General features: G+C 42.6%; 1 protein-coding gene across 5 annotated transcripts in view; it reads right to left on the bottom strand.

Annotated features, from left to right (window-relative positions):
• vps4a (vacuolar protein sorting 4 homolog A) overlaps window positions 1-22,755 on the bottom strand; it is a 62,033-nt gene that overhangs the window by 6,714 nt on the left and 32,564 nt on the right. For all 5 annotated transcript variants that reach the window (XM_077711916.1, XM_077711911.1, XM_077711914.1 and 2 more), the window contains 4 exons: window positions 19,620-19,768; window positions 9,317-9,398; window positions 8,963-9,182; window positions 5,189-5,329 (listed from right to left, as the gene is read on the bottom strand). In XM_077711916.1, coding sequence (XP_077568042.1) covers window positions 5,189-5,329; window positions 8,963-9,182; window positions 9,317-9,398; window positions 19,620-19,768 — 592 coding nt within the window. The remainder of the gene's footprint in view (window positions 1-5,188; window positions 5,330-8,962; window positions 9,183-9,316; window positions 9,399-19,619; window positions 19,769-22,755) is intronic.

Below are 22,755 nucleotides of genomic sequence, written 5' to 3'. Positions count from 1 at the left end.
ATCTGTTCAGTAAAAGGTTGATTTGGTAAAAAGCTTTGGATTTGGGAAATAGACCAGAATAGTCATTTTTGAGCAATTGTGGATTTCAAAGGGCTCTTAGTTAAAGGAAACTAGCTTTTGGAGGGTAAAATAATATTAATACTATTTCAGAATATTTTGATTGTTCAAAATACTTTAATCCAGGAGGTTGGCTGGTTAAAGAAAAGGCCAGGATGACAAAATTTACAATAGTATGGTATATTGGTGACAATAAGGTTTTTAAAACATTAAAGTTTGTAATTAGGAATTGCCTAACAAAAGGTTGATTTCTCTAATTTAATTGTTGTAGATTTTTGTTTTGGTAACAGGGAGCTATGGGAAATGACTCTTGTCTTAAGTAAACATCATATGAGGTGATTTACAAAGTATATAGTAGGTATTGAATTATTTGGCTGTTAACGACATCAGATGGGAAATTTACAATGCAATAGTGGCATGATAAAATTCATGGCATTCATCCAAATAATTAGGTGAATTGTAAATAAAATAATTGGTTTAGGATGAGCATATTTTCCCTAAGAATGGAGTAACATGGAATGTTTTTCAAAGTGCACTTGAAAGAACATTGTCTGTTGTCCTGGCGGGAGGAAATATGCTTTGTCACAGGTCATATTGATGACTTTAAGGATATTACGGATTGGATAAGCATTGGTCAATTGATACAACCAAATAACGTTGCTTTTTACTGCTTTAAGGGCATGCAAATTGGTGAGAACTTTAGCAACGATGGGGTTAATACGCCTGAATGTTACAGTGATAACGAGTGGCAATAACAAGCTTAGATAAGGGAGGGAAAGGAGAAATTCTCCAAATTCCAGAATCTGGCTTAGAAACAGGTTATGTTAGTCGTTTTGGGTTTTTGACAGGATGTGGTAGTTAATGAATTCTGGGAAATTTTGGGAAATTGGGGACCCCATATCTAAAACAAATTTGAGACAAATGTGTAAATAGGCTCTATTTGGCGCTGGATGCCCGAATTTTAGTGGGGTCTTTCATGTTTTGAAACAAGTGACGCTTTAGGTAGATGGGTTGTCTATGAACAAAATGGGATGGGCGAAATTCGCTTACAAATTCGCCGTGTTATCTTGGTTCATAGAATTTGGAGTCAAGGTGACGTAATAAAGGCCATAGGCGTCATGTTATATAAAATAGGCGTGGATGAATTAGTTTTACAAATGGGGGAGATTATCTTATCACCTGAAACAAGTGGAAACAAAATTGGATGGCCGCCTTAAAAGGTGATTGGCATGCTATTAGAGGAAATTGGGATTTTCCAAAAACCTGATAGGGGGCCATTAGGTCATGGCGGCTGTGAAAATAAAAACCTTAGATGTGAAACTATTGCCACCTCAATTCAGGGAACAAACAGCTAAACTGATAGCATTAAAAAGGATATAACTTTGTGTGAAACTTGAAGGTATTTTTTTACAAACGGTTAAAATGCTAGAGTGGGGGTGTGTATACTAAAGGATCTACTAATGAATGCGGGGTGGATCCAGACCTTCCGGAATGTGGGGTATTCATGGCGTCCTCGAGAATTTGTGGATTTTCTCCGGGTACTCCAGTTTACTCCCACAAAATGAAATTATGGATGCTAGACTGGTTGAACACACTAAATTCTTCTGTTTATGAGTGTGAGCGTGAATGATAGTTTGTCTTTTTGTGTTTTTTGATTGGCAGACCACCGAGACATAATCTATCAATAAAAGATCAATAAAGAAAATAATTTGGGCTTGAGTCAAGGGAAGTCCTATGTCTCGACAAGGGGGAGGTGGCCTTGCTACAACGGCACTACAAGGCTTAGGGTTTAAATCTATATGCATACCCACATATCCATTTCAAAAGATACATTAACAGATTTTATTTTATTTCTATTAGATCATATAGATATCATTCCACGATATGGAATTCCAGAAACTATTTATCGTGATAATGACTCCCATTTTGTGAATATAATAGTTGTCTACCATCCACAATTGGCGGACCTTATATGAAGTCCTGTTTGGTAGACCTTACAAATTGTTATTATTCACTACACAATGACAATTGGATGATGAGGCAAATCTATCAGAGAAAAAAAAAAAAAACACACACACACACACCAAATTTAGACTATCAGAGGGAGATTTTGCTTCTCAACAGGAAACGGACGAAGTGACGGTGATTCTTGAAGACTGGATGCTGATACGCAGCATAAAAGAAGAATCATCGGAACAACGCAAAGTGGGAGGGTCCTTGTTACTGAAAGGGGACACGGATGCACCTTTCCCACAGTAAGAAGGTTGTCTAAATTGAAACGTTTCAAGAGGAAAAATGCCTAACCAAAGACAAAAAGTCATGTTGAAAACAATTATTGCTTTTGAGGCAAGGAGATTAATGATGATTGTGATTCTATTCCTTTCCACAGTAGGGTTGTTTTCTCCAGTTGGAGAAAAAGGCGGAGGCGTTTCAATTGAGGATACACCTTCTTACGAGAGGGTAAACCGAGAAACATACACATTTACATTTAATTAACATTACCTACTAAATCAAATTTCCAAATTGAAAATATATATTTGGACTCGGGGACGTCCCGGTTGCCATACAAGGGGTCAATCTATGGTGGGAAATATGTGTGGTACATTACCAGCAAAAAATTGAAGATTGGGAAAAGGATTGTTGCAGAAATTGGTCAAGATTGGAAAGCTTGGACTGACATATTAACCTGTGAAATTTATTTCTGAAACAGGGATTTCCCAAACGGGGGATAATTGGGCGCTGTTAATGGAGTGTAAAGAGGACAAGCACTATGTGGAGCTACTTTGGTAAAAGGGTGGTCTCAATTGAAACATTGAGGGGACGGGTAAGATAAACTTTCTGACTTAATAAGATACGGGAAACACCAATATTAATTGAAAAGATTATTGCTCAGCAAGCAATACCATAAAACTATAGGGAACTCTTTTATATTGGGTTTGATGTCTCCATATGGTTTCAATTGAGACTAAACCATCTTACAAAGGATTAGAAAATACGATGGGATCTAACAACTCCCTCAATCACCATTCTTTTGGGGAAGTGTTTTTACAAATAAAAAACGTGTCCTACTTGTACAGAAAAGAAAAAAATATTGAAATAGTGTTTATCCTGTTACGCAGTAAATAGGAAGTCAATTTTTCCACTGTTTAATCATTTTACCTGCTTAAACCTTACAGGGCATGGTCTGAAGCTGGGGGCGATAAATGAGACGTGGTGTACTGGCATTCTAAAACAAACTACACCCCTGATATCACGTTCTGGTCTATGGTGGCGGGGTGGTAGATAAATTATACGACTCCTGCCGAAACGCGGCAGGACTAGGTACTTTGGTCTCACTGCTCTTACCGGTGTCTGTTTTTCCATCCACAGTGGAGGAGATACAATTGGCGGCTCAGAATTCGGAGGTGAAGGGTCGTCCCTCCCGACATTGTCGAGAGGCATGGAGGGAAGGAGATCCAACATACATTGATGCGATTGGCATCCCCCGGGGCGTACCAGATGAGTATAAGCTGGCTAATCAGATCGCATCAGGTTGGGAGTCTATCTTCTTTCTAATCACCCCAAACAAAAATGTGGATAGAATAAATTACTTACATTACAATGTCCAAAACTTGGAAATTATATTAAACAGGGATTTGTGGCCATGAAGGAACAACTGGCAGCTACCAGTCTGATGGCGTTCCAGAATCGCATAGCGGTGGATATGATCCTTGAAACAGGGGGCGTGTGTGCAATGTTTGGAAAACAATGTTGCACCTTCATACCGAACAACACGTCACCCAGTGGATCCCTCACCAGGGCCATTACTGGCCTGCAAACACTGAACCGCAATATGCAAGAGCCTTCTGGAGTAGATACGTCCGCATTGTCAGATTGGTGGGATAAGACCTTTGGAAAATCTAAAGATTTGGCTACATCCTTCGTGGTGACTATAGGCACAATGACCGCTATCCTAACATTGTGTGGGTGTTGTATTATCTCCTGTTTACGCTCCTTGCTAAGCCGACTTATAACTACTGCAATTGCCCCTACAAATTCTAAAGTACATGAGTTGTATCTTATGGGACGGTTTGGGGAAAGCAGTGAGGTCCAGGAGTACGGTAAATCCGAGGACCAATTGGACAAATATGATTATGTTCTTTCTCTTTCAGACCAGCCATGGGGGTAAGGAGTAGGCGGGAAAAATCACAGTCACCCGACATTACCATTTCATGATTACTAAGAAATGATTAATAACATACACATTATAAAAACGGGGAATGTTGGGTTTATTCTGTATTACTATTATAAATATAGTTGTATTAAGTCAATTCTTTGTTAAATCATTCTCTTATTATTCTCAAAGTGTTGCGAGGTCAACAATAACCGCCAAGTCATCTTTAACCTGGACTGCCTGTTCCAGGATGTTTATACAAACAATTCACCCAATCTGGGTCTTCGAGATTCGGTGGTCCCTTTTGTAACGAGGCCAGGGTCATCTGGCCAATAACAAGAATGTTGTTTCTGCCACGTCCATAACACTTGTGACGCACTTCGGGCTTCTTTATGTAATTGTTATATGATTGTTAGCTCAAATGAAGGCATGATTGTTTTCGTTTTAATGCCTTAAAGCTGTACGCAAAATACTGTTCGGGAGGGATACTTTGGAAGATCGCCTCCCTTAAGGTTACTTATCCGTGATTCAATCTATTTAATTAAATGTCAATAATTGAATAAGATGTCTGCCTGCAGTAATTGATAATTACAAAGGGTAATTATTAATGAACCTATCAATAATACTCAGACAAAAGTTGTTACATGGTGCACACAATTTGAAATGATAAAAAAAAGGTATAAAATACGGGCAAATCGTATAAATCGGCAGGTGTATTAATATTATTTTGGATGCAGAAAATATTTTAGGCCATTTCAGAAAATTGGTGCAAAAACATAATTTTCATATTATTGTCATACTTTGTTTAGTGTAATCTTAAATATTCTTTTAAGATGAAATCAATAAAATTAGAACGATAATTTAATAACATGTTGCGAACTCAAAAGGTGCCATCTTTAATCTCACTATGTAACAACCTAATTAAAGGAATCCATTTCTTGTTCTAAATCTAATTAATATAATATGTAATATGATCACCATGCAGACGATAGGCTCCAAAAGCTTATCACTCGGCACATTCATCCAGGTCATTTCTCGGGCAGCAGGGTCACCCGGCGAACAAGGCGTCAATAGGTCGTCCACCATAAGATTGTTGTTGCCGCGGGATGGCCCAGAGATCTGAAAAGGTGGAAACATTTATTGTATAGCAGCTAGAAAAAAATATGATTGCAGAAAGGACAATTCAAATCAAGAAGATCATATGTTCTTAGGCATTATGAAGGCGTATTAATGCCAGGAATGTCCAGAGTTTGGACTGGACTTTTTTTGGGTCCAGTGAATATTCACACTGCCGTATTTGCAAGAGACCCGGGATTTGACAACAAACCGATGCATGTGTGAACATCAATCATTGGATAAAACGTTACAGGTGAAGTAATATTTTAAATATGCAACTAAATACTCAGGGAGTATATACCTTTACAAGACTGCCTCAAAGGTATTGTGAAAATCAGTATACACACACACAAGTGATGTGTGCCAATATTGCGAAATTCCAACCTGGGTGTGCAGCCAGATTATTGTTTATGTACTTGTGGTGTCACTTAATTTGGAGTCTTGTAAAATAGACAAAGTTGCATGGTTAAGGTACCTGGCGGCGGAGAGCCACTAGGTAAGCAAAAGCAAATTGCAGCTTTGTAAGGAAGAAGTGAAATATGTGGGACATAATCTTATTACTACGATACTACATGTTTTTGCTCCAATACAAAAAAACTACAACACAAGTATATAATTATCATGAAGTGTAATATAAAATATTACATTCAGGAGCATATGGAAAGACTGTATGTAATATATATATAGATCCCTCTCTCCTCTCTCCCTCTCTCCCTCTCTCCCTCTCTCCCTCTCTCCCTCTCTCCCTCTCTCCCTCTCTCCCTCTCTCCCTCTCTCCCTCTCTCCCTCTCTCCCTCTCTCCCTCTCCTCTCTCCCTCTCTCCTCTCTCCCTCTCTCCCTCTCTCCCTCTCTCCCCTCTCTCCCTCTCTCCCTCTCTCCCTCTCTCCCTCTCTCCCTCTCTCCTCTCTCCCTCTCTCCCCTCTCCTCTCTCCCTCTCTCCCTCTCTCCCTCTCTCCCTCTCTCCTCTCCCTCTCTCCCTCTCTCCCTCTCTCCCTCTCTCCCTCTCTCCCTCTCTCCCTCTCTCCCTCTCTCCCTCTCTCCCTCTCTCCCTCTCTCCTCTCTCCCTCTCTCCCTCTCTCCCTCTCTCCCTCTCTCCCTCTCTCCTCTCTCCCTCTCTCCTCTCTCCCTCTCTCCCTCTCTCCCTCTCTCCCTCTCTCCCTCTCTCCCTCTCTCCCTCTCTCCCTCTCTCCCTCTCTCCTCTCTCCCTCTCTCCCTCTCTCCCTCTCTCCCTCTCTCCCTCTCTCCTCTCTCCCTCTCTCCTCTCTCCCTCTCTCCCTCTCTCCCTCTCTCCCTCTCTCCCTCTCTCCCTCTCTCCCTCTCTCCCTCTCTCCCTCTCTCCCTCTCTCCCTCTCTCCCTCTCTCCCTCTCTCCCTCTCTCCCTCTCTCCCTCTCTCCCTCTCTCCCTCTCTCCCTCTCTCCCTCTCTCCCTCTCTCCCTCTCTCCCTCTCTCCCTCCCTCCCTCCCTCCCTCCCTCCCTCCCTCCCTCCCTCCCTCCCTCCCTCTCTCTCTCTCTCTCTCTCTCTCTCTCTCTCTCTCTCTCTCTCTCTCTCTCTCTCTCTCTCTCTCTCTCTCTCTCTCTCTATATATATATATATATATATATATATATATATATATCTCTATCTCTCTACCTATATCTATATATATGCTTATTAGGAATGTTAAGTTCATCATTATTATAAATGTGACATTAATACGAGGCATTTTAATACATCTCTTGCAAAAGAAATGCTTGCTCCAAAGTTAACCGAAATCACTTTGGAGGTCACTTCTCCTTCACACCTGGACTTCTCGAGACTATGGTTCACCGCAATAGAACGGTAAATTGTTTCGGGAAGCATCCAACTCTGAAGACGATGAACAACAAGCTCTTGGGAACTGTGGAATTGTTTTGGGAAACGTGGCTTTTCAAGATGGTCCGCATCAATTTTCTCTAGGGAGGTTTGACAGAACTACAATAGTTTTGAGAACTGAGAATAATTGTTATGAGACTCTGAATAATGTTTAGACTTCTGTAATGCATGTTGTTTAAATCTTATGAGTATATTAGCAAAAAGGACACCGGGGTCTTCAAAATCATCTGACCGGAGGCGTGTGTGGATGGATTCTCTTCTTGCAAGAATAAAAAGATATGATCACAGATGCCTCCATTATTGAAGGGTGAACTTATTGGTGAATCTATCAATTCCATTAACTTTGATTTGCTTTGTACTTTGTGCTTTTGCTTTTCTGTTCTGTCTAATCACTCTCTAGCTACTGCCACCATGAAATTTCCCAAAAACGGGATAAATAAAGTGATCCATCCATCCATCCATCCATCCATCCATCCATCCATGGTGGTAAATAGTACATACGACACTGATTCCACATTCTGACAGTGGTGGACCGTCAGAGCCTGCAAGGCCATCTCTGTTGGCCTAAAAATATCTAAATCACAGACTGATGTCAATTATGTTTTGTCCATGAATACTTATTAAATAATTCCAAATTGTCAGTCACCTTCCTTTTATTGCTTTTCTCCTGGTTGCGTTGCTTCCAGATGTGTGTTTTCATATTTAAGCATTTAACCAATCACATTTCAGCTATTTGTTGCCAGGGTCAGAAATCTGCTTTGAGGCCTTCACAATCAGTTCTGCAGGCTCTGCTGCGTAAAAGAAGTGTCGATAAAACTGTTGCATTAACCAATCAGATTTCGAGTTGGAGACATCAATGCTTTCTCGCAGGCGTAGTGATACGTCATCACTTTCACCAACTATGATTGGCTAGTGATAGAGTGGACTGGCCAGAGCTACCAAACTCTATCTGGAGCGAGCTGCACAAGCAAATATATTGTTGTGTTGATTTAATAACAATTTTGACAACCCGCAATGGCCGAAGGAGGAGAAGAAATGGATTTGATTGCAGATTGACTGTCAAAGCCATTTTCGAGACGGACCAATCCAAGCTCATCTCCACTACTCAGCGGCAACCGGGCGTTCAGTCCACTCAGAAAGCTCTATTTTTGGATGAGAGCGACAGCATCTGCCTGGTGCCCGCACTTAGAGGGAACTCCAGCTTCAAATCAGTCTGCTGCCCTTCCAATGGCTTAAGGAGAATTAGCATCTTTATGAAGCGGAATTGAGGTTGGCGCACTGAAAGCGTACTGAATTGTGTAGCGGCCACTGCGTGCAACACAGGAGTACGGCGCAAGCCCGACCCAAAAACTGGTCAATATAGCCGCCACCGACACGCGACCCTTTGACCAAAATCCCTTTTTCCGGGATCAACTCCATAATTTTAAGTAGGTAATTCGTGTGTTCACGTATGTGTCCGTCTGTTTACTCAGCTCCCAATCGCAATTTCACCCCATTGGAAAAAGTCTTAGAGTTTCTTATTTTAATGGCTTAAAAAATAATTTTCCTTTTTTACATACAAATTTCATTCAAAATTGCTATACTTTTTAAATTTTTTAAAAGTATTTAGGTAGTAGGATTGTGGAACTAATTTTGCTAATTAAATGCGAAATAAGAATTTAGGTTACAAAACCACTTCTGGAATCAATTGATTTTGTAAGTAGGAGATACCACTGTGTCTTCTTTAAGAACCTATGTATTTTACAAGTATACAAAGTGGGAAGTTTGTTGTTTGAAGTCTCACCTTTTTAAAGTGTGTCGCAGACTGGACCTTCCTAACAGGCTGCATTAGAGCATCCCGTACGATGATGCTTATGTCAGCACCAGAGTAGCCGTCTGTTTTGTGAGCAAGCTGCCGCAGGTCAGTCTCACTTAGGCTGTGTGGTGTGTTGCCCAGGTGTAGACGAAACATCTGAATTCGGGCTGGTTCCTCGGGCAGAGGGATGTAGATACGCTTTTCAAACCTGAACAAAAACAAGTTCCACTCAATCATTATTATTGACTCGACACTGTATGGAGAGGCTTTCTTCCAGATCTGCTGGAAAATATCTTGTTTGGGACAGAAAACACTTTTCTTAAAGAATTGCAGTGACTTGACCTTCTTCGGATGGCAGCGTCAAGTACCCAGGGAATGTTGGTTGCTCCCAACACCAAAATGCCATCGTTATTGTTACCCACACCTAAAAAATGAATAAATACATACATTAAACAAGATCAATAGGCTTTTATATAATACATATGTACAGTCATACCTCTAATTACGCATGCCTCTAGGTGCAAAATTTCAGGTTTTGAAACCTTTCTATATGCTACTGAGTGCCTCAAGATAAGAAAAATATCCAAGCTACGAAAACCCCCAAAGGACATGTATTCCTTTTCCGTTATTTTGAAAATATTGTCGAAGATGCATTAATTCTAACTTTATAAGCTCCCTACATATACTGGGCTCTCATTGGCTGTCTCACAACCCTCCATTTTCTTTGACCCATTGTCTGCTTAAACCTATTTAGAAAAATGTGAAAGAAAGCAAAAGCGCGGATGCCGAGTGGGCCTAGCTGCTAAGCAAAGGCAGCAACCAGACCGGGCACCACTTCCTAGTATATTTTAAAATGGATGAGTTGGAACTTCATATTGCTACCAATAGCTTTGTTAGGAACTGCAACATTATTCTCATCACAGAAATGTGGCTACACCCGCAAATCCCTGACGCCGCGGTATTGTTAGCTAGCCGAACGCTTATTTGAAACGATCGTTCATAAGAATTAACAGGGAAAAGCAAAGGAGGGGGACTTTGCGTGTTCATACACAACGAATGGTGTTGCGACAGTAGGATCATTAACACTCACTGCTCCCCGGATTTAGAGCTATTGGCGATATGGAGCAGGGCCTTCTATGTACCTAGAGAGCTAACGGTTATCATTGTAAGGGCTATCTATATTCCACCGGATGCTAACTGTCAGCCTGGGTAAACATTATGTAGTAGGGTGCATTGTTTTGTGTGTGGATTATTTTTCTTCAGATAAATGGAGCTGTGGTTCTACCCCGGGGGCAAAGCCATGGCCAGGCCAACACAGCTGTGACTACTTCCCAATGATCATATGACCAGTGTAAGAAGCAAGATCTGATAGATGTTGCCGCTCATCTAGGGTTCACTCTGACCATGACTACCAAGCTTGATTCTGTGGAATCTGGCAACGGGTTGAAAGTATGATAGGTCTGAAAATACAACTTCAGGAGCAGGTTAAGAAAGAGTGAGATCAATTTAAATAGGAAATAGGTTTATTACCGGACTGCAGGATGGTTGGAGAATGCGACAGCTGTGAACCTCTCACAGCCTGCCTTCCTCGCAATTCTCTTTGACTGAACAATAGGTCAGTCTTTATACAGGAACTATAGTGTAATATTTCTAAGACAGTGATGTAGGACAGAGCTTATGTAAACAAAACTTTGAGCTAATATGGTTAGACATTAGCAGGTTTAAGTTGTATGCAAACATGATATTTTTATAGCTCACACAAACTGCCGCAGCCTATCTTATGCTGCGCGTTTCAAACAAACAGTTCCAAAGCGAGTTGGCCATATTCCACAATACAAGGAAACAATTGCAAGGCCAGCTATTTAGCTATCTTACAATTTGTGGTGCGAACAAACAATTGCAAGGCCAGCTAGTTGGCTTATCCTACTTTCCACTGTCCTAACAAACAATTGTAAAACCAGTTTGGCCACATTGGCTTGACATGAACAAACAATTATTAAGACAGTTGGCAGGTCTACCCCGATAAGATGAGGTAGGCAGATGGTGTCACCTCTAATGTAAGGGCTCTATTTAGGGATGGCGATCCACCACTAGTTGGCACCAGAAGCAGGATTCCTTATTCCATTGCTGGCTTAAGGGCAAACCAGAGGGAAATGGTACTTTACCTGGAAGATCCCCATATTGCTCTAGAGATGTTGCGTTTTCAATGTGAGGCTAAGGATAGGGAGTATAACTATAAGATAGCCCTCAAGAAAATGGAGTTCGAATTGCAATATGCCCATCAGCTAGCCGTCAAGGAAATCGAGAAGGAGATTGAACTTAAAAGGCTGGAGGTTCAACTCATAAGGAGTTCCAGTAGACTGGTGACTTCAACAAAGCGTGTTTAAAGACTGTTCTGCCTAAGATCATTCAGTCCTTGAAGTGAAACACCAGAGGAGACAAAACTCCAGACCATGGGAATTCTAATATCAAGCATGCTTATAAAGCCACTTCCCTCTTTCTCCTGGCTGGATCAGATCATTTCTACATGTCCCTCACCCCCGCATACTCACCACTCCGGAAGCTAACAAGGCCACAAATAAAGATATTAAAATAAAAACTTGGCCCGAGAACGTCAATTTTCAGCTGCAGGACTGTTTTTTCCCGCACCAACTGGGAACGTTTCGGACATCACAACCTTCAGGACTACACGGACACTGTACTTTCCTACATCCAAAACTGCACGGAAGTCACTGTTAAAAAACGGATATGGGGTTTTCCTAACCAAAAACCCTGGACGACCAAGGTGACACAGGCATTCATTAAATGCCATAACACCGCCTTCAGGTCAGGGGACAAGGTACAATACAGCGCTGCCAGAGCAGAGCTGGAGATAGGCCAAGGCAGAATATACAGAAAAAAAGAAAATTGAGGAGCACTTCACAGGAAATAACGAGCAGTTCACAGGAAATAATCCAAAAATGTGGCAGGGAATATAACATATTACCAATTACAATGACAATAATAGGTCTGTTAATGCAGATGTCTGACTAGCTGAGGAACTGAACCGTTTCTATGCCCGCTTTGAGACTGACAAATCAGACCCAGTCTCAACATCCCCACCACCACCCTGTAGCAGTACACTGAAGTTTCAGGAACATGTAGTGAGAATGGTAATGGGGTCTGTAAACACCAGAAAGGGTGCTGGCCCCAACGGAGTACCTGGGAAGGTGCTCACAGCCTCTGCTGACCAGCTAGCTGGAGTTTTCACAAAAATTTTCAATTGTTCCCTGCAACAATCCATCATTCCATCCTGCTTGAAATCTTCCACCATTATCCCTGTCCCCAAAAAGCCAACCATTGACAGTCTGAATGACTATAGGCCTGTTGCACTCACGCCTGTGATCATTAAGTGCTTTGAAAAGTTGGTCGCCCGCCATATCAGGAATACAATCCCTCGATGAGTTGACCCTCACCAGTTTGCATATAGAGCAAACAGGTCCACTGGGGATGCTATCGTCATTCCTCTACACACAGCACTGAGCCACCTGGAGCACCATGGGAATTACGTGAGGATGCTTTTCATTGACTATAGCTTAGCCTTTAACACCATAAAACCGGACATTCTGACTGACAAACTCTTCCACCTTGGACTATCCTTTTCCATCTGCTGCTGGATAGAGAACTTCTTGACCAACCGACCACAAAATGTTAGACTTGGTCCGCACCTCTCTTCCTCCAATACACTGAGCACTGGCTCCCCTCAAGGCTGTGTACGGAGCCCTCTTCTGTACTCCCTGTATACATACGACTGTACACCAAACCACCAGTTTAACTCCATCATCAAATTTGCGATGACACTACTGTAAACGCACGTTATAGAGAAGTACTACCAATTTCATCACACGCACTTTCAGAGTGTGATGACAAGTTTTTTGTTTTGTTTTTGGGTTGTACTGAGTCCTCTCCTGTACTCCCTGTACAGATTCGACTGGACACCAACCCACCAGTCTAACTCCATCATCAAAATTGTTGATGATACCACTGTGGTCGGACTCATTTCAGGAGAGGATGAGTCGGCCTACAGAGATGAGGTCAACAAACTGTCTTTGTGGTGCTCGGTGACCAATCTCACACTCACACAACGAAAACTAAATAAATAATCCTGTACTTTCGCAAGCACAGCACGGATTTGGCCCCACTCCTCATAAATGGAGTATTTGTAGACAGGGTTCAGTCCTTTAAATTCCTGGAGGTCCATGTCACAGATAAGCTCTCATGGTCTACAAACATGAGGGCAGTGATGAAGAAGGCTCGGAAACAACTACATTTCCTCATGGTACTTAGGAGCAACTTGTATACCAAGCTTCTGATAAACCGTTATAGAACCGCTGTGGAGAGCATCCTGGCATACTGCATCACAGTGTGGTATGCTGGAAGCACGGCAGCAGACAAAAAAAGCCATGCAGAGAGTGATTAAGGGCCCAGAAGATCGTCGGCTGCTCTCTGCCCTCACTGGAAGACATTGCCAGCCCTTGTTACCTCAGCAGAGTCAGGAACATTGTCGGGGACCCATACCATCCTCGTTACAACTTGTTCCAGGTCCTGCCCTCTGGCAGACGCTATAGGTCTCACAAAGTACGGACAAATAGGCTTTAGGACAGTTTTTTCCCACATACATCAGAACTCGAAATTTGCGGTAACGCAACACACAATCCCTTCTGTGTAATAAGGCTTTTATCGAGTCAATGATGATGACAAAGCCTATGTCCGATAATTATATTATTACTGTATTTTCACGACTATAAGGCGCACCTAAAATCTATTTTTTTTTTCAAAAGCTGACTATGCGCCTAAAAATCCGGTGCGCCTTATATATGGATCAATATTGAGCCGCGACAGGTCTCGCAATTTACGGGAAGCAGCCACCGACTCTATTTTTCCTGTAGAAGAAGTGCGCTGTGCATACTGGGAAATATTAAACAACGATTCACTTTCATTTGTGCGTTTGTATAAAGACTGAAATGGGTCCTATTAAGAGACACGCTCACAATGCAGAGTTTAAACTCAAAGCGATCAGTCACAAAGTAGAACACGGAAGTAGAGCAGCAGCAAGAGAGTTTAACATTACTGAATCGATGGTGCGGAAGTGGAGGAAGCATGAGGATGAGCTGCGCCAAGTAAAGAAGACTCAACAAAGTTTCCGTGGCAATAAAGCGAGATGGCCACAGTTAGAGGACACACTTGCACAGTGGGTTGTTGAACAAAGAGCAGCAAGTAGAAGTGTCAGTACAATCACTATTCGAATGAAGTCAACAGCGCTTGCACGGGAATTTAACATTAAATAATTCAGAGGTGGTCCTTCTTGGTGTTTTCGGTTTATGAAAAGATGTAATCTCTCCATCCGTACACGAACTGCTGTTTCACAGCAACTGACAGCTGACTTCCAAGAAAAGCTGGCAACTTTCCACTCATACTGTACAAACAAGATTACTGAAAAAAAAGATCCGGCCAGAGCATATCATTAATATGGACGAGGTTCCACTCACCTTTGATATTCCTGTGAACCGCACAGTGGATAAAACGGGAGCATGTACAGTGAATATACACTCCACAGGGAATGAGAAATCCTCCTTCATTGTAGTTCTCGCCTGCCAGGCTCTTGGCCAAAAACTTCCACCCATGGTTATTTTCAAGAGGAAAACTTTGCCAAAAGAAAACTTTCCAGCCGGCATAGTCAGCAAAGCTAAGCCGAAGGGATGGATGGATGAAGACAAGATGAGTGAATGGTTGAGATAAATTTATGTGAAGAGGCTTTTTTCAAACAGCTCTGTCCCTATTGATCTACGACTCCATGCACTCACATATCACCGATAATGTCAAAAAACAAGTGAAGCACACTAATTCAGTGCTTGCCGTCATTCCAGGTGGATTGACAAAAGAACTCCAGCCGCTAGATGTTGGTGTCAACAGAGCATTCAAAGCCAGACTGCGTACTGTGTGGGAGCAGTGGATGGCAGAAGGCAAACACGTTCACCAAGACGGGGAGTCAGTGCCGGACGACATGCGCCACCATCTGACAGTGGCTCGTAAATGCCTGGGCTGATATATCAGTCTCAACTGTGGTCCAAACTTTCAGGAAGACGGTAATTGTCCTCGAACTGCCAGACAACAACAGCGACACTGACTCGATCAATGACGACCTTGATGAGACGGAGCCGGATGTGTTGGATGGCCCATTCACTGAGATGGTCAATTTGAACACTTCAGAAGGAGAATTCGAGGAATTCTTAGATGAGGAGCTGATAGAGTGAGATTTGTTTTTTTTTTGTGTTTACAGTTTAGTTATTATCCTATTTCTTTATTGTTTTTGTACATTACGAGTGTCACTATATTGCGATTGCACTAACGTTTAATTTACCATAACAGTATCAGACGTTTTTTTTGCGTGTTGACTAAATGGCGGAAAAGTAAAATGTCATGCCTTGCTGTTGTTCAAAGATGTTAAAGATGTGTCACGAAAATGCTTTACCTCAGAGAAAATAATAAAACAGCTGTTTTGAGATTGAATGGAGTGGTGGAAAGCTTGTTTGTAATCTATTAATAAAGATTGACTGACCTATCTGACTGTTTTGTTGACATTCTCTTTAGCGCAGCACCATCTAATGGTTGCATAACGTAACTACAGCCTCTACTGTAGCGCCTTAAAATGTGTTGCACCTTATGTATGGAAAACGTTTTAAAATATGTCATTCATTGAAGGTGCGCTTTATAATGCGCTGCGCCTTATAGTCGTGAAAATACGGTATTTATGCTTGGGCAAGCTGTGGCTGAGTGACTTGACCTAAACCGCAGCCTGCGGTGGGCGAAATTGTGTCGCGTTGGCAGGCGGCGGGGTGTGTGGTCAGTAATTAGGACATTGAGGAGTTAGTCGATGGGCACCAAAACAGAGTATGAGTAAATGCATCACTCTGCAAAACACGAAGAATTCAATGAGAAGGCAGCCACAGCACAAATCAGAAAAAATGGCGGAGAAACAAACTTTGAACATCATTTTTTTTACACCCTGAAAACGTGTTCACGAGTGGTGCCCACTTTCACGTTTGCCATGTGCATTTTAGAAACATTAATAAAAGCTGTCAAAGGCAATTGTCTTTGTATAGTTTTTTCTTCAAAATCTACGTCAGCCAGCACTGCAGAAGCAGTTAAGAATCAGTCGTGCCTTATAAAATGGGTTTAAAATTAAATTTCAAAGAAATCATAAAATGTTAATGCTTTTAGTTGATTAATGTTGTTGCTTGATTTCTTAATGCTGTGTTTATTAAATGTGTGTTTGTGTGTTTGTGTGCTATTAGTAGGTGTGTGCTATCCCGGTAGCTTTCTCTTGTTTGCATGCGTTTCAACACAGGTAGATTTTGTATATATTGTATATAGATTGTGTATATTTGAATATTTGTTATTCATTTTGTGACATTAATAATTATTTTTCTGATCATTTTCTCTCATTTTTGTGTTTCCCACATCTTTCTTACAAAATTGGGACATAGGGAATTGGACCAGCGTGGATTTTCTCCAGGTACTCCGGTTTCCTCCCAAATTCCAAAGAAACGCATGGTAGGCTGATTGGACACTCGAAACTGCTCCTAGGCGTGAGCGTGAATGGTTGTTTGTCTCCTTGAGCCCTACGATTGGCCGGCCACCAATTCTGGATGTCCCCCGCCTCTGGCCCGATGTCAGCTGGGATGGGATCCAGCACCCCCGCAACCCGAGTTAGGATAAAGCGGTTTAGAAAAGGAGATGAGATTGGTATATTCTTATAATTTCTAAAAGGTTTAGGGGATAGTATAAAAGATCAGAGATGATATGTTATAATATAATGTAATATATACTTCTACCTACAATTATCCAAGTTACAAAAACACTTCTGGCACCAATGCATTTCATAAGTTGAGGTCGCAATGTCTATTATATAGTAGTTTTTGATCATCTCATAATTTTGTATGCTTTCAGAGGATTGCGTCAAAGAGCCCCCCGAAGACTAATTTCCTTATCGTGGTGGTGGGATTTGTATGTCCTCGGAGCTACATCGTCTGGAGCCTTGTGCCCCTGGTAGGTTCACCCATAGTAAACTGGTCTGAGGTGAGGGACCAGACAAATTACGACACAGAAGACGTCTTATGAGGAGCAACATTATTGGACGTCTTCCCTCGCGCAGAAGCGGGTCACTGAGGCCCCACTTTGGAGCCAGGCCCAAAGGAGGGTACATTGCGAGCACCTTGTGACCGGGCCTACACCCGTGAGACACCCGATGGGTATCCCCCCTCATATGGGCCACCTATGAGAGGGGCCAAAGAGGTCGGGTGCGTCGAGATTTGGGGCGGCAGCCAAGGAGGGATTCTTCGCGGTCCGATCCTCGGCTGCAGGAACTGGCTCTTGGGACGTGGAATGTCACCTCTCTGGTTGGGAAAGAGCCGGTGCTAGTACGTGAGATTGAGAAATTCCGTCTCGACATAGCTTGGGTTATGGTACCACTCCTCTCAAGGGGGATTGGACACTTCCACTCCAGAGTTGCCCATGGTAAGAGGAGACGAGCGGGTAAGGGCATACTTTTAGCCCCCGGGTCGGTGGCTGTATTTTGGGGTTTATCCGGGTAGATGAAATGCTAACGTGAGTAATGACAGTGAAACCTGGAGGGGAGTGATTGGGAAGAACGGCCCCCCTGATCGGAACCCGAGTGATGTTCTATTGTTGGATTTCTGTGTTCATTGTGGATTGACAATTATGAAGACCATGTTCAGGCCTGGAAGACCCAAACGTTTTGTGAAGGTCTTCTGGGAATGCTTGGCGGAGTCAACTGTCAGACGGAGTTTTAATTCCCACCGCCAACAGTTTCTCCCATGTTTGGGAAGAGGGGCGGGGGGGACATTGAGTGAGGACCATGTTCCTCACTTCTATTGTGGAGGCGACAGACCAGAGCCACATCCGCAAGGCCTGTCGTGGCAGAAATCCCAGAACGAGCTGGTGAGGGTTGCTGTCAGGCTCAAAAATGAGTCCTGTCGTGCCCTTTTGGCCTATGGGACTCCGGAGTCAGCTGATGGGTACTGGGTGGCCAAGTAGCACGCGGCTTTGGTCGTCTCTGAAGCAAAAACTCGGGCATGGGAGGACTTTGCTGAGGCCATGGAAAACGACTTTCGGGTTTCATCGATGAAATTATGATCCACCATCCGACATCTCAGAAGGTGGAATGAGTGCACCATCAACACAGTGTATAGTGGGGATGGAGGGCTGCTGACCTCGACTATTGTGAATCGGTGGAACGAATACTTTGAAGACCTCCTCAATTCCAGCGACAAGCCTTCCTATAAAGAAGCAGAGCTGGGGGACTCTAATCTCTGGGGTTGAAGTCACTGAGGTGGTTAAAAAGCTCCTCGGTGGCAAGGCCCGAAGGTGGATGAGATCCACCCAGAGTTTCTAAAGGTTCTGGTTATAGTGGGGCTGTCTTGGTGGACATGCCTCTGCAACATCACGTACACACCGGGGGCCGCATCTGGATTGGCAGACCAGGGTGGTGTTTCCCCTTTTTAAAAAGGAGGACCAGAGAGTGTGTTCCAATTATCGAGGAATCAGACTCCTCAGCCTCTCTGGGAAGGTCTATTCTGGAGTACTGGAGAGGAGGGTCCAAGTCAAATCTCGGAAGCAGTCTGAAGCATTTGGGATGAGAATCTGCACCTCCAAACCTGAAATCATGGTTCTCAGTTGGAAAAAGGTGGTATGCCCTCAGGGATCAGATTCTTCCCCAGGTTAAGTATCTTGGGTACAAGTGAGGGAAGAATGGACCGGGAGATCGACATTGGTTGGTGAGGCGTCTGGAGTGATGCGGATTCTGGAACAGTCTGTCGTGGTAAAGAAGGAGCTGATCCAAAAGGCAAGGTTGATCTTTGTTCCCACCCTCATCTATGGTCACAAGCTGTGCATGGATGACCGAAAGAACAAAATCTCCGATACAAGCGGCTGAAAGGAGTTCCCCCGCAGGATCTCCGGACTCTGCCTTAGAAATAAGGTGAGAAGTTTGGTCATCCAAGAGGGGTTTGTAGTAGAGCCGTTGGTCCTCCGGATTGAAAGGGGCCAGATGGGTTGGCTCGGGCATCTGATCAGGATGCTCCCTAGACGCCTCACTGGGGAGGTTTTCCAGGCACGTCCCACCGGGAGGAAGCCACGGGGTCGACCTTGGACATGCTGGAAAGACTATGTCGCCCGGCTGGCCCGGGAACGCCTTGGGATACTCCCGGAAGAGCTGGTTGATGTGGCTGTGGAAAGGTAAGTCTGGGCTTCTCTGCTGAAGCTGCTGCCCCCGCGACCCGACTTCGAATAAAGTGGGAGAAGATGAGATGAGAGTCAAAGAGGGTGGAATAAATGGTGACACAAGTAATACTATATCTTTCTGTCTGGCGGAACAATTTACCAATGCATTTTCGGCAGATGACATTAATTTCCTATACTGGATTGTTTTTTTAATAATTATTATTGTAAAAAGTATTGTTCTCAAACATGCAGAGCAACATGAACAAATGTACATAAAAATTTAAGTACATTTAAATGATTTTATGGCACAGTAATTGAATAATGACTGGTTAATGAATTAGATTTAGAGACAGCTTATGCTCACCCTGCATCTGGACCAGGAACTCTGTCTTAATGCGGCGAGCAGCTTCACTCTCATTCTCATTCCTGGAGCCACACAGAGAATCAACCTCATCAATGAAGATGATGGAAGGTTTGTGCTGGCGAGCCAGATCAAACAGGTTTTTTACAAGTCTTGAAAAGATAAAATAAAAAGGGCAGAAGGTTTAAGAGTTTAGTGCTGATAGGTTCTCCAATAGGTATTCCCAAATGCACGCACGAATAAAACAGACATCTGACTCATAACCGGTGTCTTGCAAGAGAGAATCGATCCTGACGTGTCTCCGTCCGAGATCATTCTGCCGTCAGCCGCCTCTCTCTCACATTTTATTTACATAAAATTTTACAACATGCATCTCAGTTCTCAAAACAATTAAAGGTCTGCCGGATCTTCCCGAGAGAGCTTTACATGAAGTCGATGTTTCTCCTAAAAATTGAAAGTACTCTGGATCTTCCCAAGGGAGTTTGATGTGAACCACTTTCAGAAGTCAATGTTTCTCAAAACAATTTTTGAAAGTCCTCCGGATCCCAAGGGAGCTCGATGTTTCGGTGTGAACAATAGTTTTGAGAATTCCAGCTGCAGAGGGGAGTGACCTTCCCGTTGTTTATCTCGGTTGCAAGCAGATGTAATAAAAATTACTTTTAAATGATAATAACCTAAGTAAAGCAAAGCATTCCTCATTGCGAGCAAATATATAATAAATGTGAGACTAATGACACTAACAAGTGCTTTTCTAATTAGGTCAGAACTGTCACCTTTTCCCATGGCGGTGATGTAGCATCTGGAGAATAAGTGGTTTCAGATCTTAGAAAAGAATACTTGGTCAATAGATCATCATAGGACTGATGTTCAAACTGCAGACTCCAGTTTGATGGGAGCGATATTACTTGTGAAGCACGGCCTGAGAATGAAGGAATCCAAGCACAAATCTGTTTGATGTGAATGGCAGTTGCAGCCAGTCTCCAGATCTAAACCTAATGAAAATCTTTGGAGGCAAGTCAAACTGAGTTTCTCAGCAACGGACACCTGACTGATATAGAAAAGATTGTGTGGAAAGGGCCAAAATCCCTCCATAGTGTGCAAACCTGGTGAAGAACTACAGGAAACGTTTGACCTACCATTGGTTTTCTTAGCCATTCAAATAATTATTTTCAGCTATATCACACAAATTAATCGTTTAAAAAAAATCACAATTCTGACTTCTGGATTTTTCTTTTTAGATTCTCTCTCACAGTGGACATCCATCTACAATGAACCTTTCAGACCCCTTTATGATTTCTAAGTGGGAAAACTTTCAAAATAGCACCGTGTTCAGATACTTATAGAACTGACTGTATATTATTATTGTTCATGTTATAGATAATGGTTGCTGACGTAGTGACTGAGTGTGCAGGCACATTGTCAAGGAAGTATCGAAACAGTGACACGAGTTGAATAATGTTCGACTACGTGAGTGTGCAGGCGCAGTGTCAAGGAAGAGGCAAGACATGAGCGTGTGCTTAGGTGTGCGTGGCTGTGCGTAAATGCTCAGTAGGGATCAAACTCATTGTTCATCTTTAGAAAGACAAAGTGTTATGACTAACTTGGTGGATGTTCTTAATAGTTTTGTGTTTGGTTTATTTAATTAAGGGTCAATACATACTAATGAACATATACATATTCAGGGTAATTAGTTCAGATGTTATTTGGTATTGAGTTCCACATATGTGAGGCATGGCTATGCTCATGCACTCTTTCTGAACGGAACTACACACTGACTTCTGGAGACAGCTCTTGTTTATTTGTTGGATTTTTATTTGTTGCAACTTCTTGCAGTGGTCCAAGAGCTTTGTGATTTAGGATTTTGTAAACTAAGGTGGCATCAGCATATTTTTAAGTATTGTCCAAGTTTGGGCGTTTGTGTTTTTTAAAGCTTTGACATTGATGGTATGTTTTTGTTTTTCAGTCCAATGCTTTCAGAGCTTGCTAAAAAATGGTTTTAGTGGTGTCTTGTAGGCCAATGACCAACATGTTAGGCAGTAAGTCATGTGTTATATGATCATTGTGTCAAAATAGCTTTGCTGACTCAGGATTTAGATTGTTTCTAATGAACCTAAAATTGGAGAAATTTAATTTAATTCTATTCAGTGTTTTTTATTTTATCTTTCATGTAAGGATAAGTAGTGGGTCAAGAGTTATTCCTAGGACAACATAGATTGTTATACCTCAGACAAAAACATTAAGGTCACTGTCATTTGTCGCTCTTTTCGAGAAGTACATAAAGACAGTCTTAGATGTTAAAATGGAGTTGGGATGTTTCAAGCTTATTATACACGCTTGTCATTGCATCTGTCCGTTCCCGTGCAGCAAGTCTTTTGTTCTCGCATGGACATGTATGTAATAACTTTGCTGTATGGACGACGGAGCCAACTTGCATGCGTGCCGGAGGCTAGTTTATTGATACTCACAGACAAGCTTTTAAACCATCAACATCCGGGTCGCCCGGTAAAACGTAATGCCCATAAGGGGCGATGGTTACGCCCACCGTTATTGTATCCATATATTACACTCCCCCCCTTAAACTATTAAGAATTAACCCTTACTTCAAAAATTGTAACTAACTTTTTACTGCTCTTACCACCATTTGACCCAATCTTTCACATTTCCATCTCAGGAACTCTTTTTCACATTTAGGTAGGAATTGGAACTATTTTATTCCAGGAACAAAGTCCAACAACTGATTGATCACAAAGTCAGTGGCATCAGAGGTGCTCTTACTCTTACTGGGTACCTGACCCCCAAACACCTCAGGGGAACTGACCGCTCGGTGGTCCGGTCTAACTGTTTTGTCACAGGCCACTGAGCCGGGTGAAGGTATTACCGGTGTCTCTTTAGCCTCCATATGTTCCAAAGGTGTCTCCTCCGGTGAGTACGGGCTACCACCTACTGCTCCAGGTGTGCCTTTCCTCTCCACATCTGCATGAAACACCACTGGGTATTTGTTCGTGACGACCAGCTGCTCATCTGGAAACGGCAATGTCTCGGGTCTGGATGGTTGGTTGTACAGCAGGTGGTCTTTGTGGACTGTGCGTCGGCTCACTCCATTCCACACCATATAGGTGACTGGTCCGAGTCTTTTTTC

This window comes from Stigmatopora nigra, unplaced genomic scaffold, assembly GCF_051989575.1.
Source record: "Stigmatopora nigra isolate UIUO_SnigA unplaced genomic scaffold, RoL_Snig_1.1 HiC_scaffold_61, whole genome shotgun sequence".
NCBI lineage: Eukaryota > Metazoa > Chordata > Actinopteri > Syngnathiformes > Syngnathidae > Stigmatopora > Stigmatopora nigra.
This window is presented reverse-complemented; position numbering and strand designations above follow the sequence as displayed.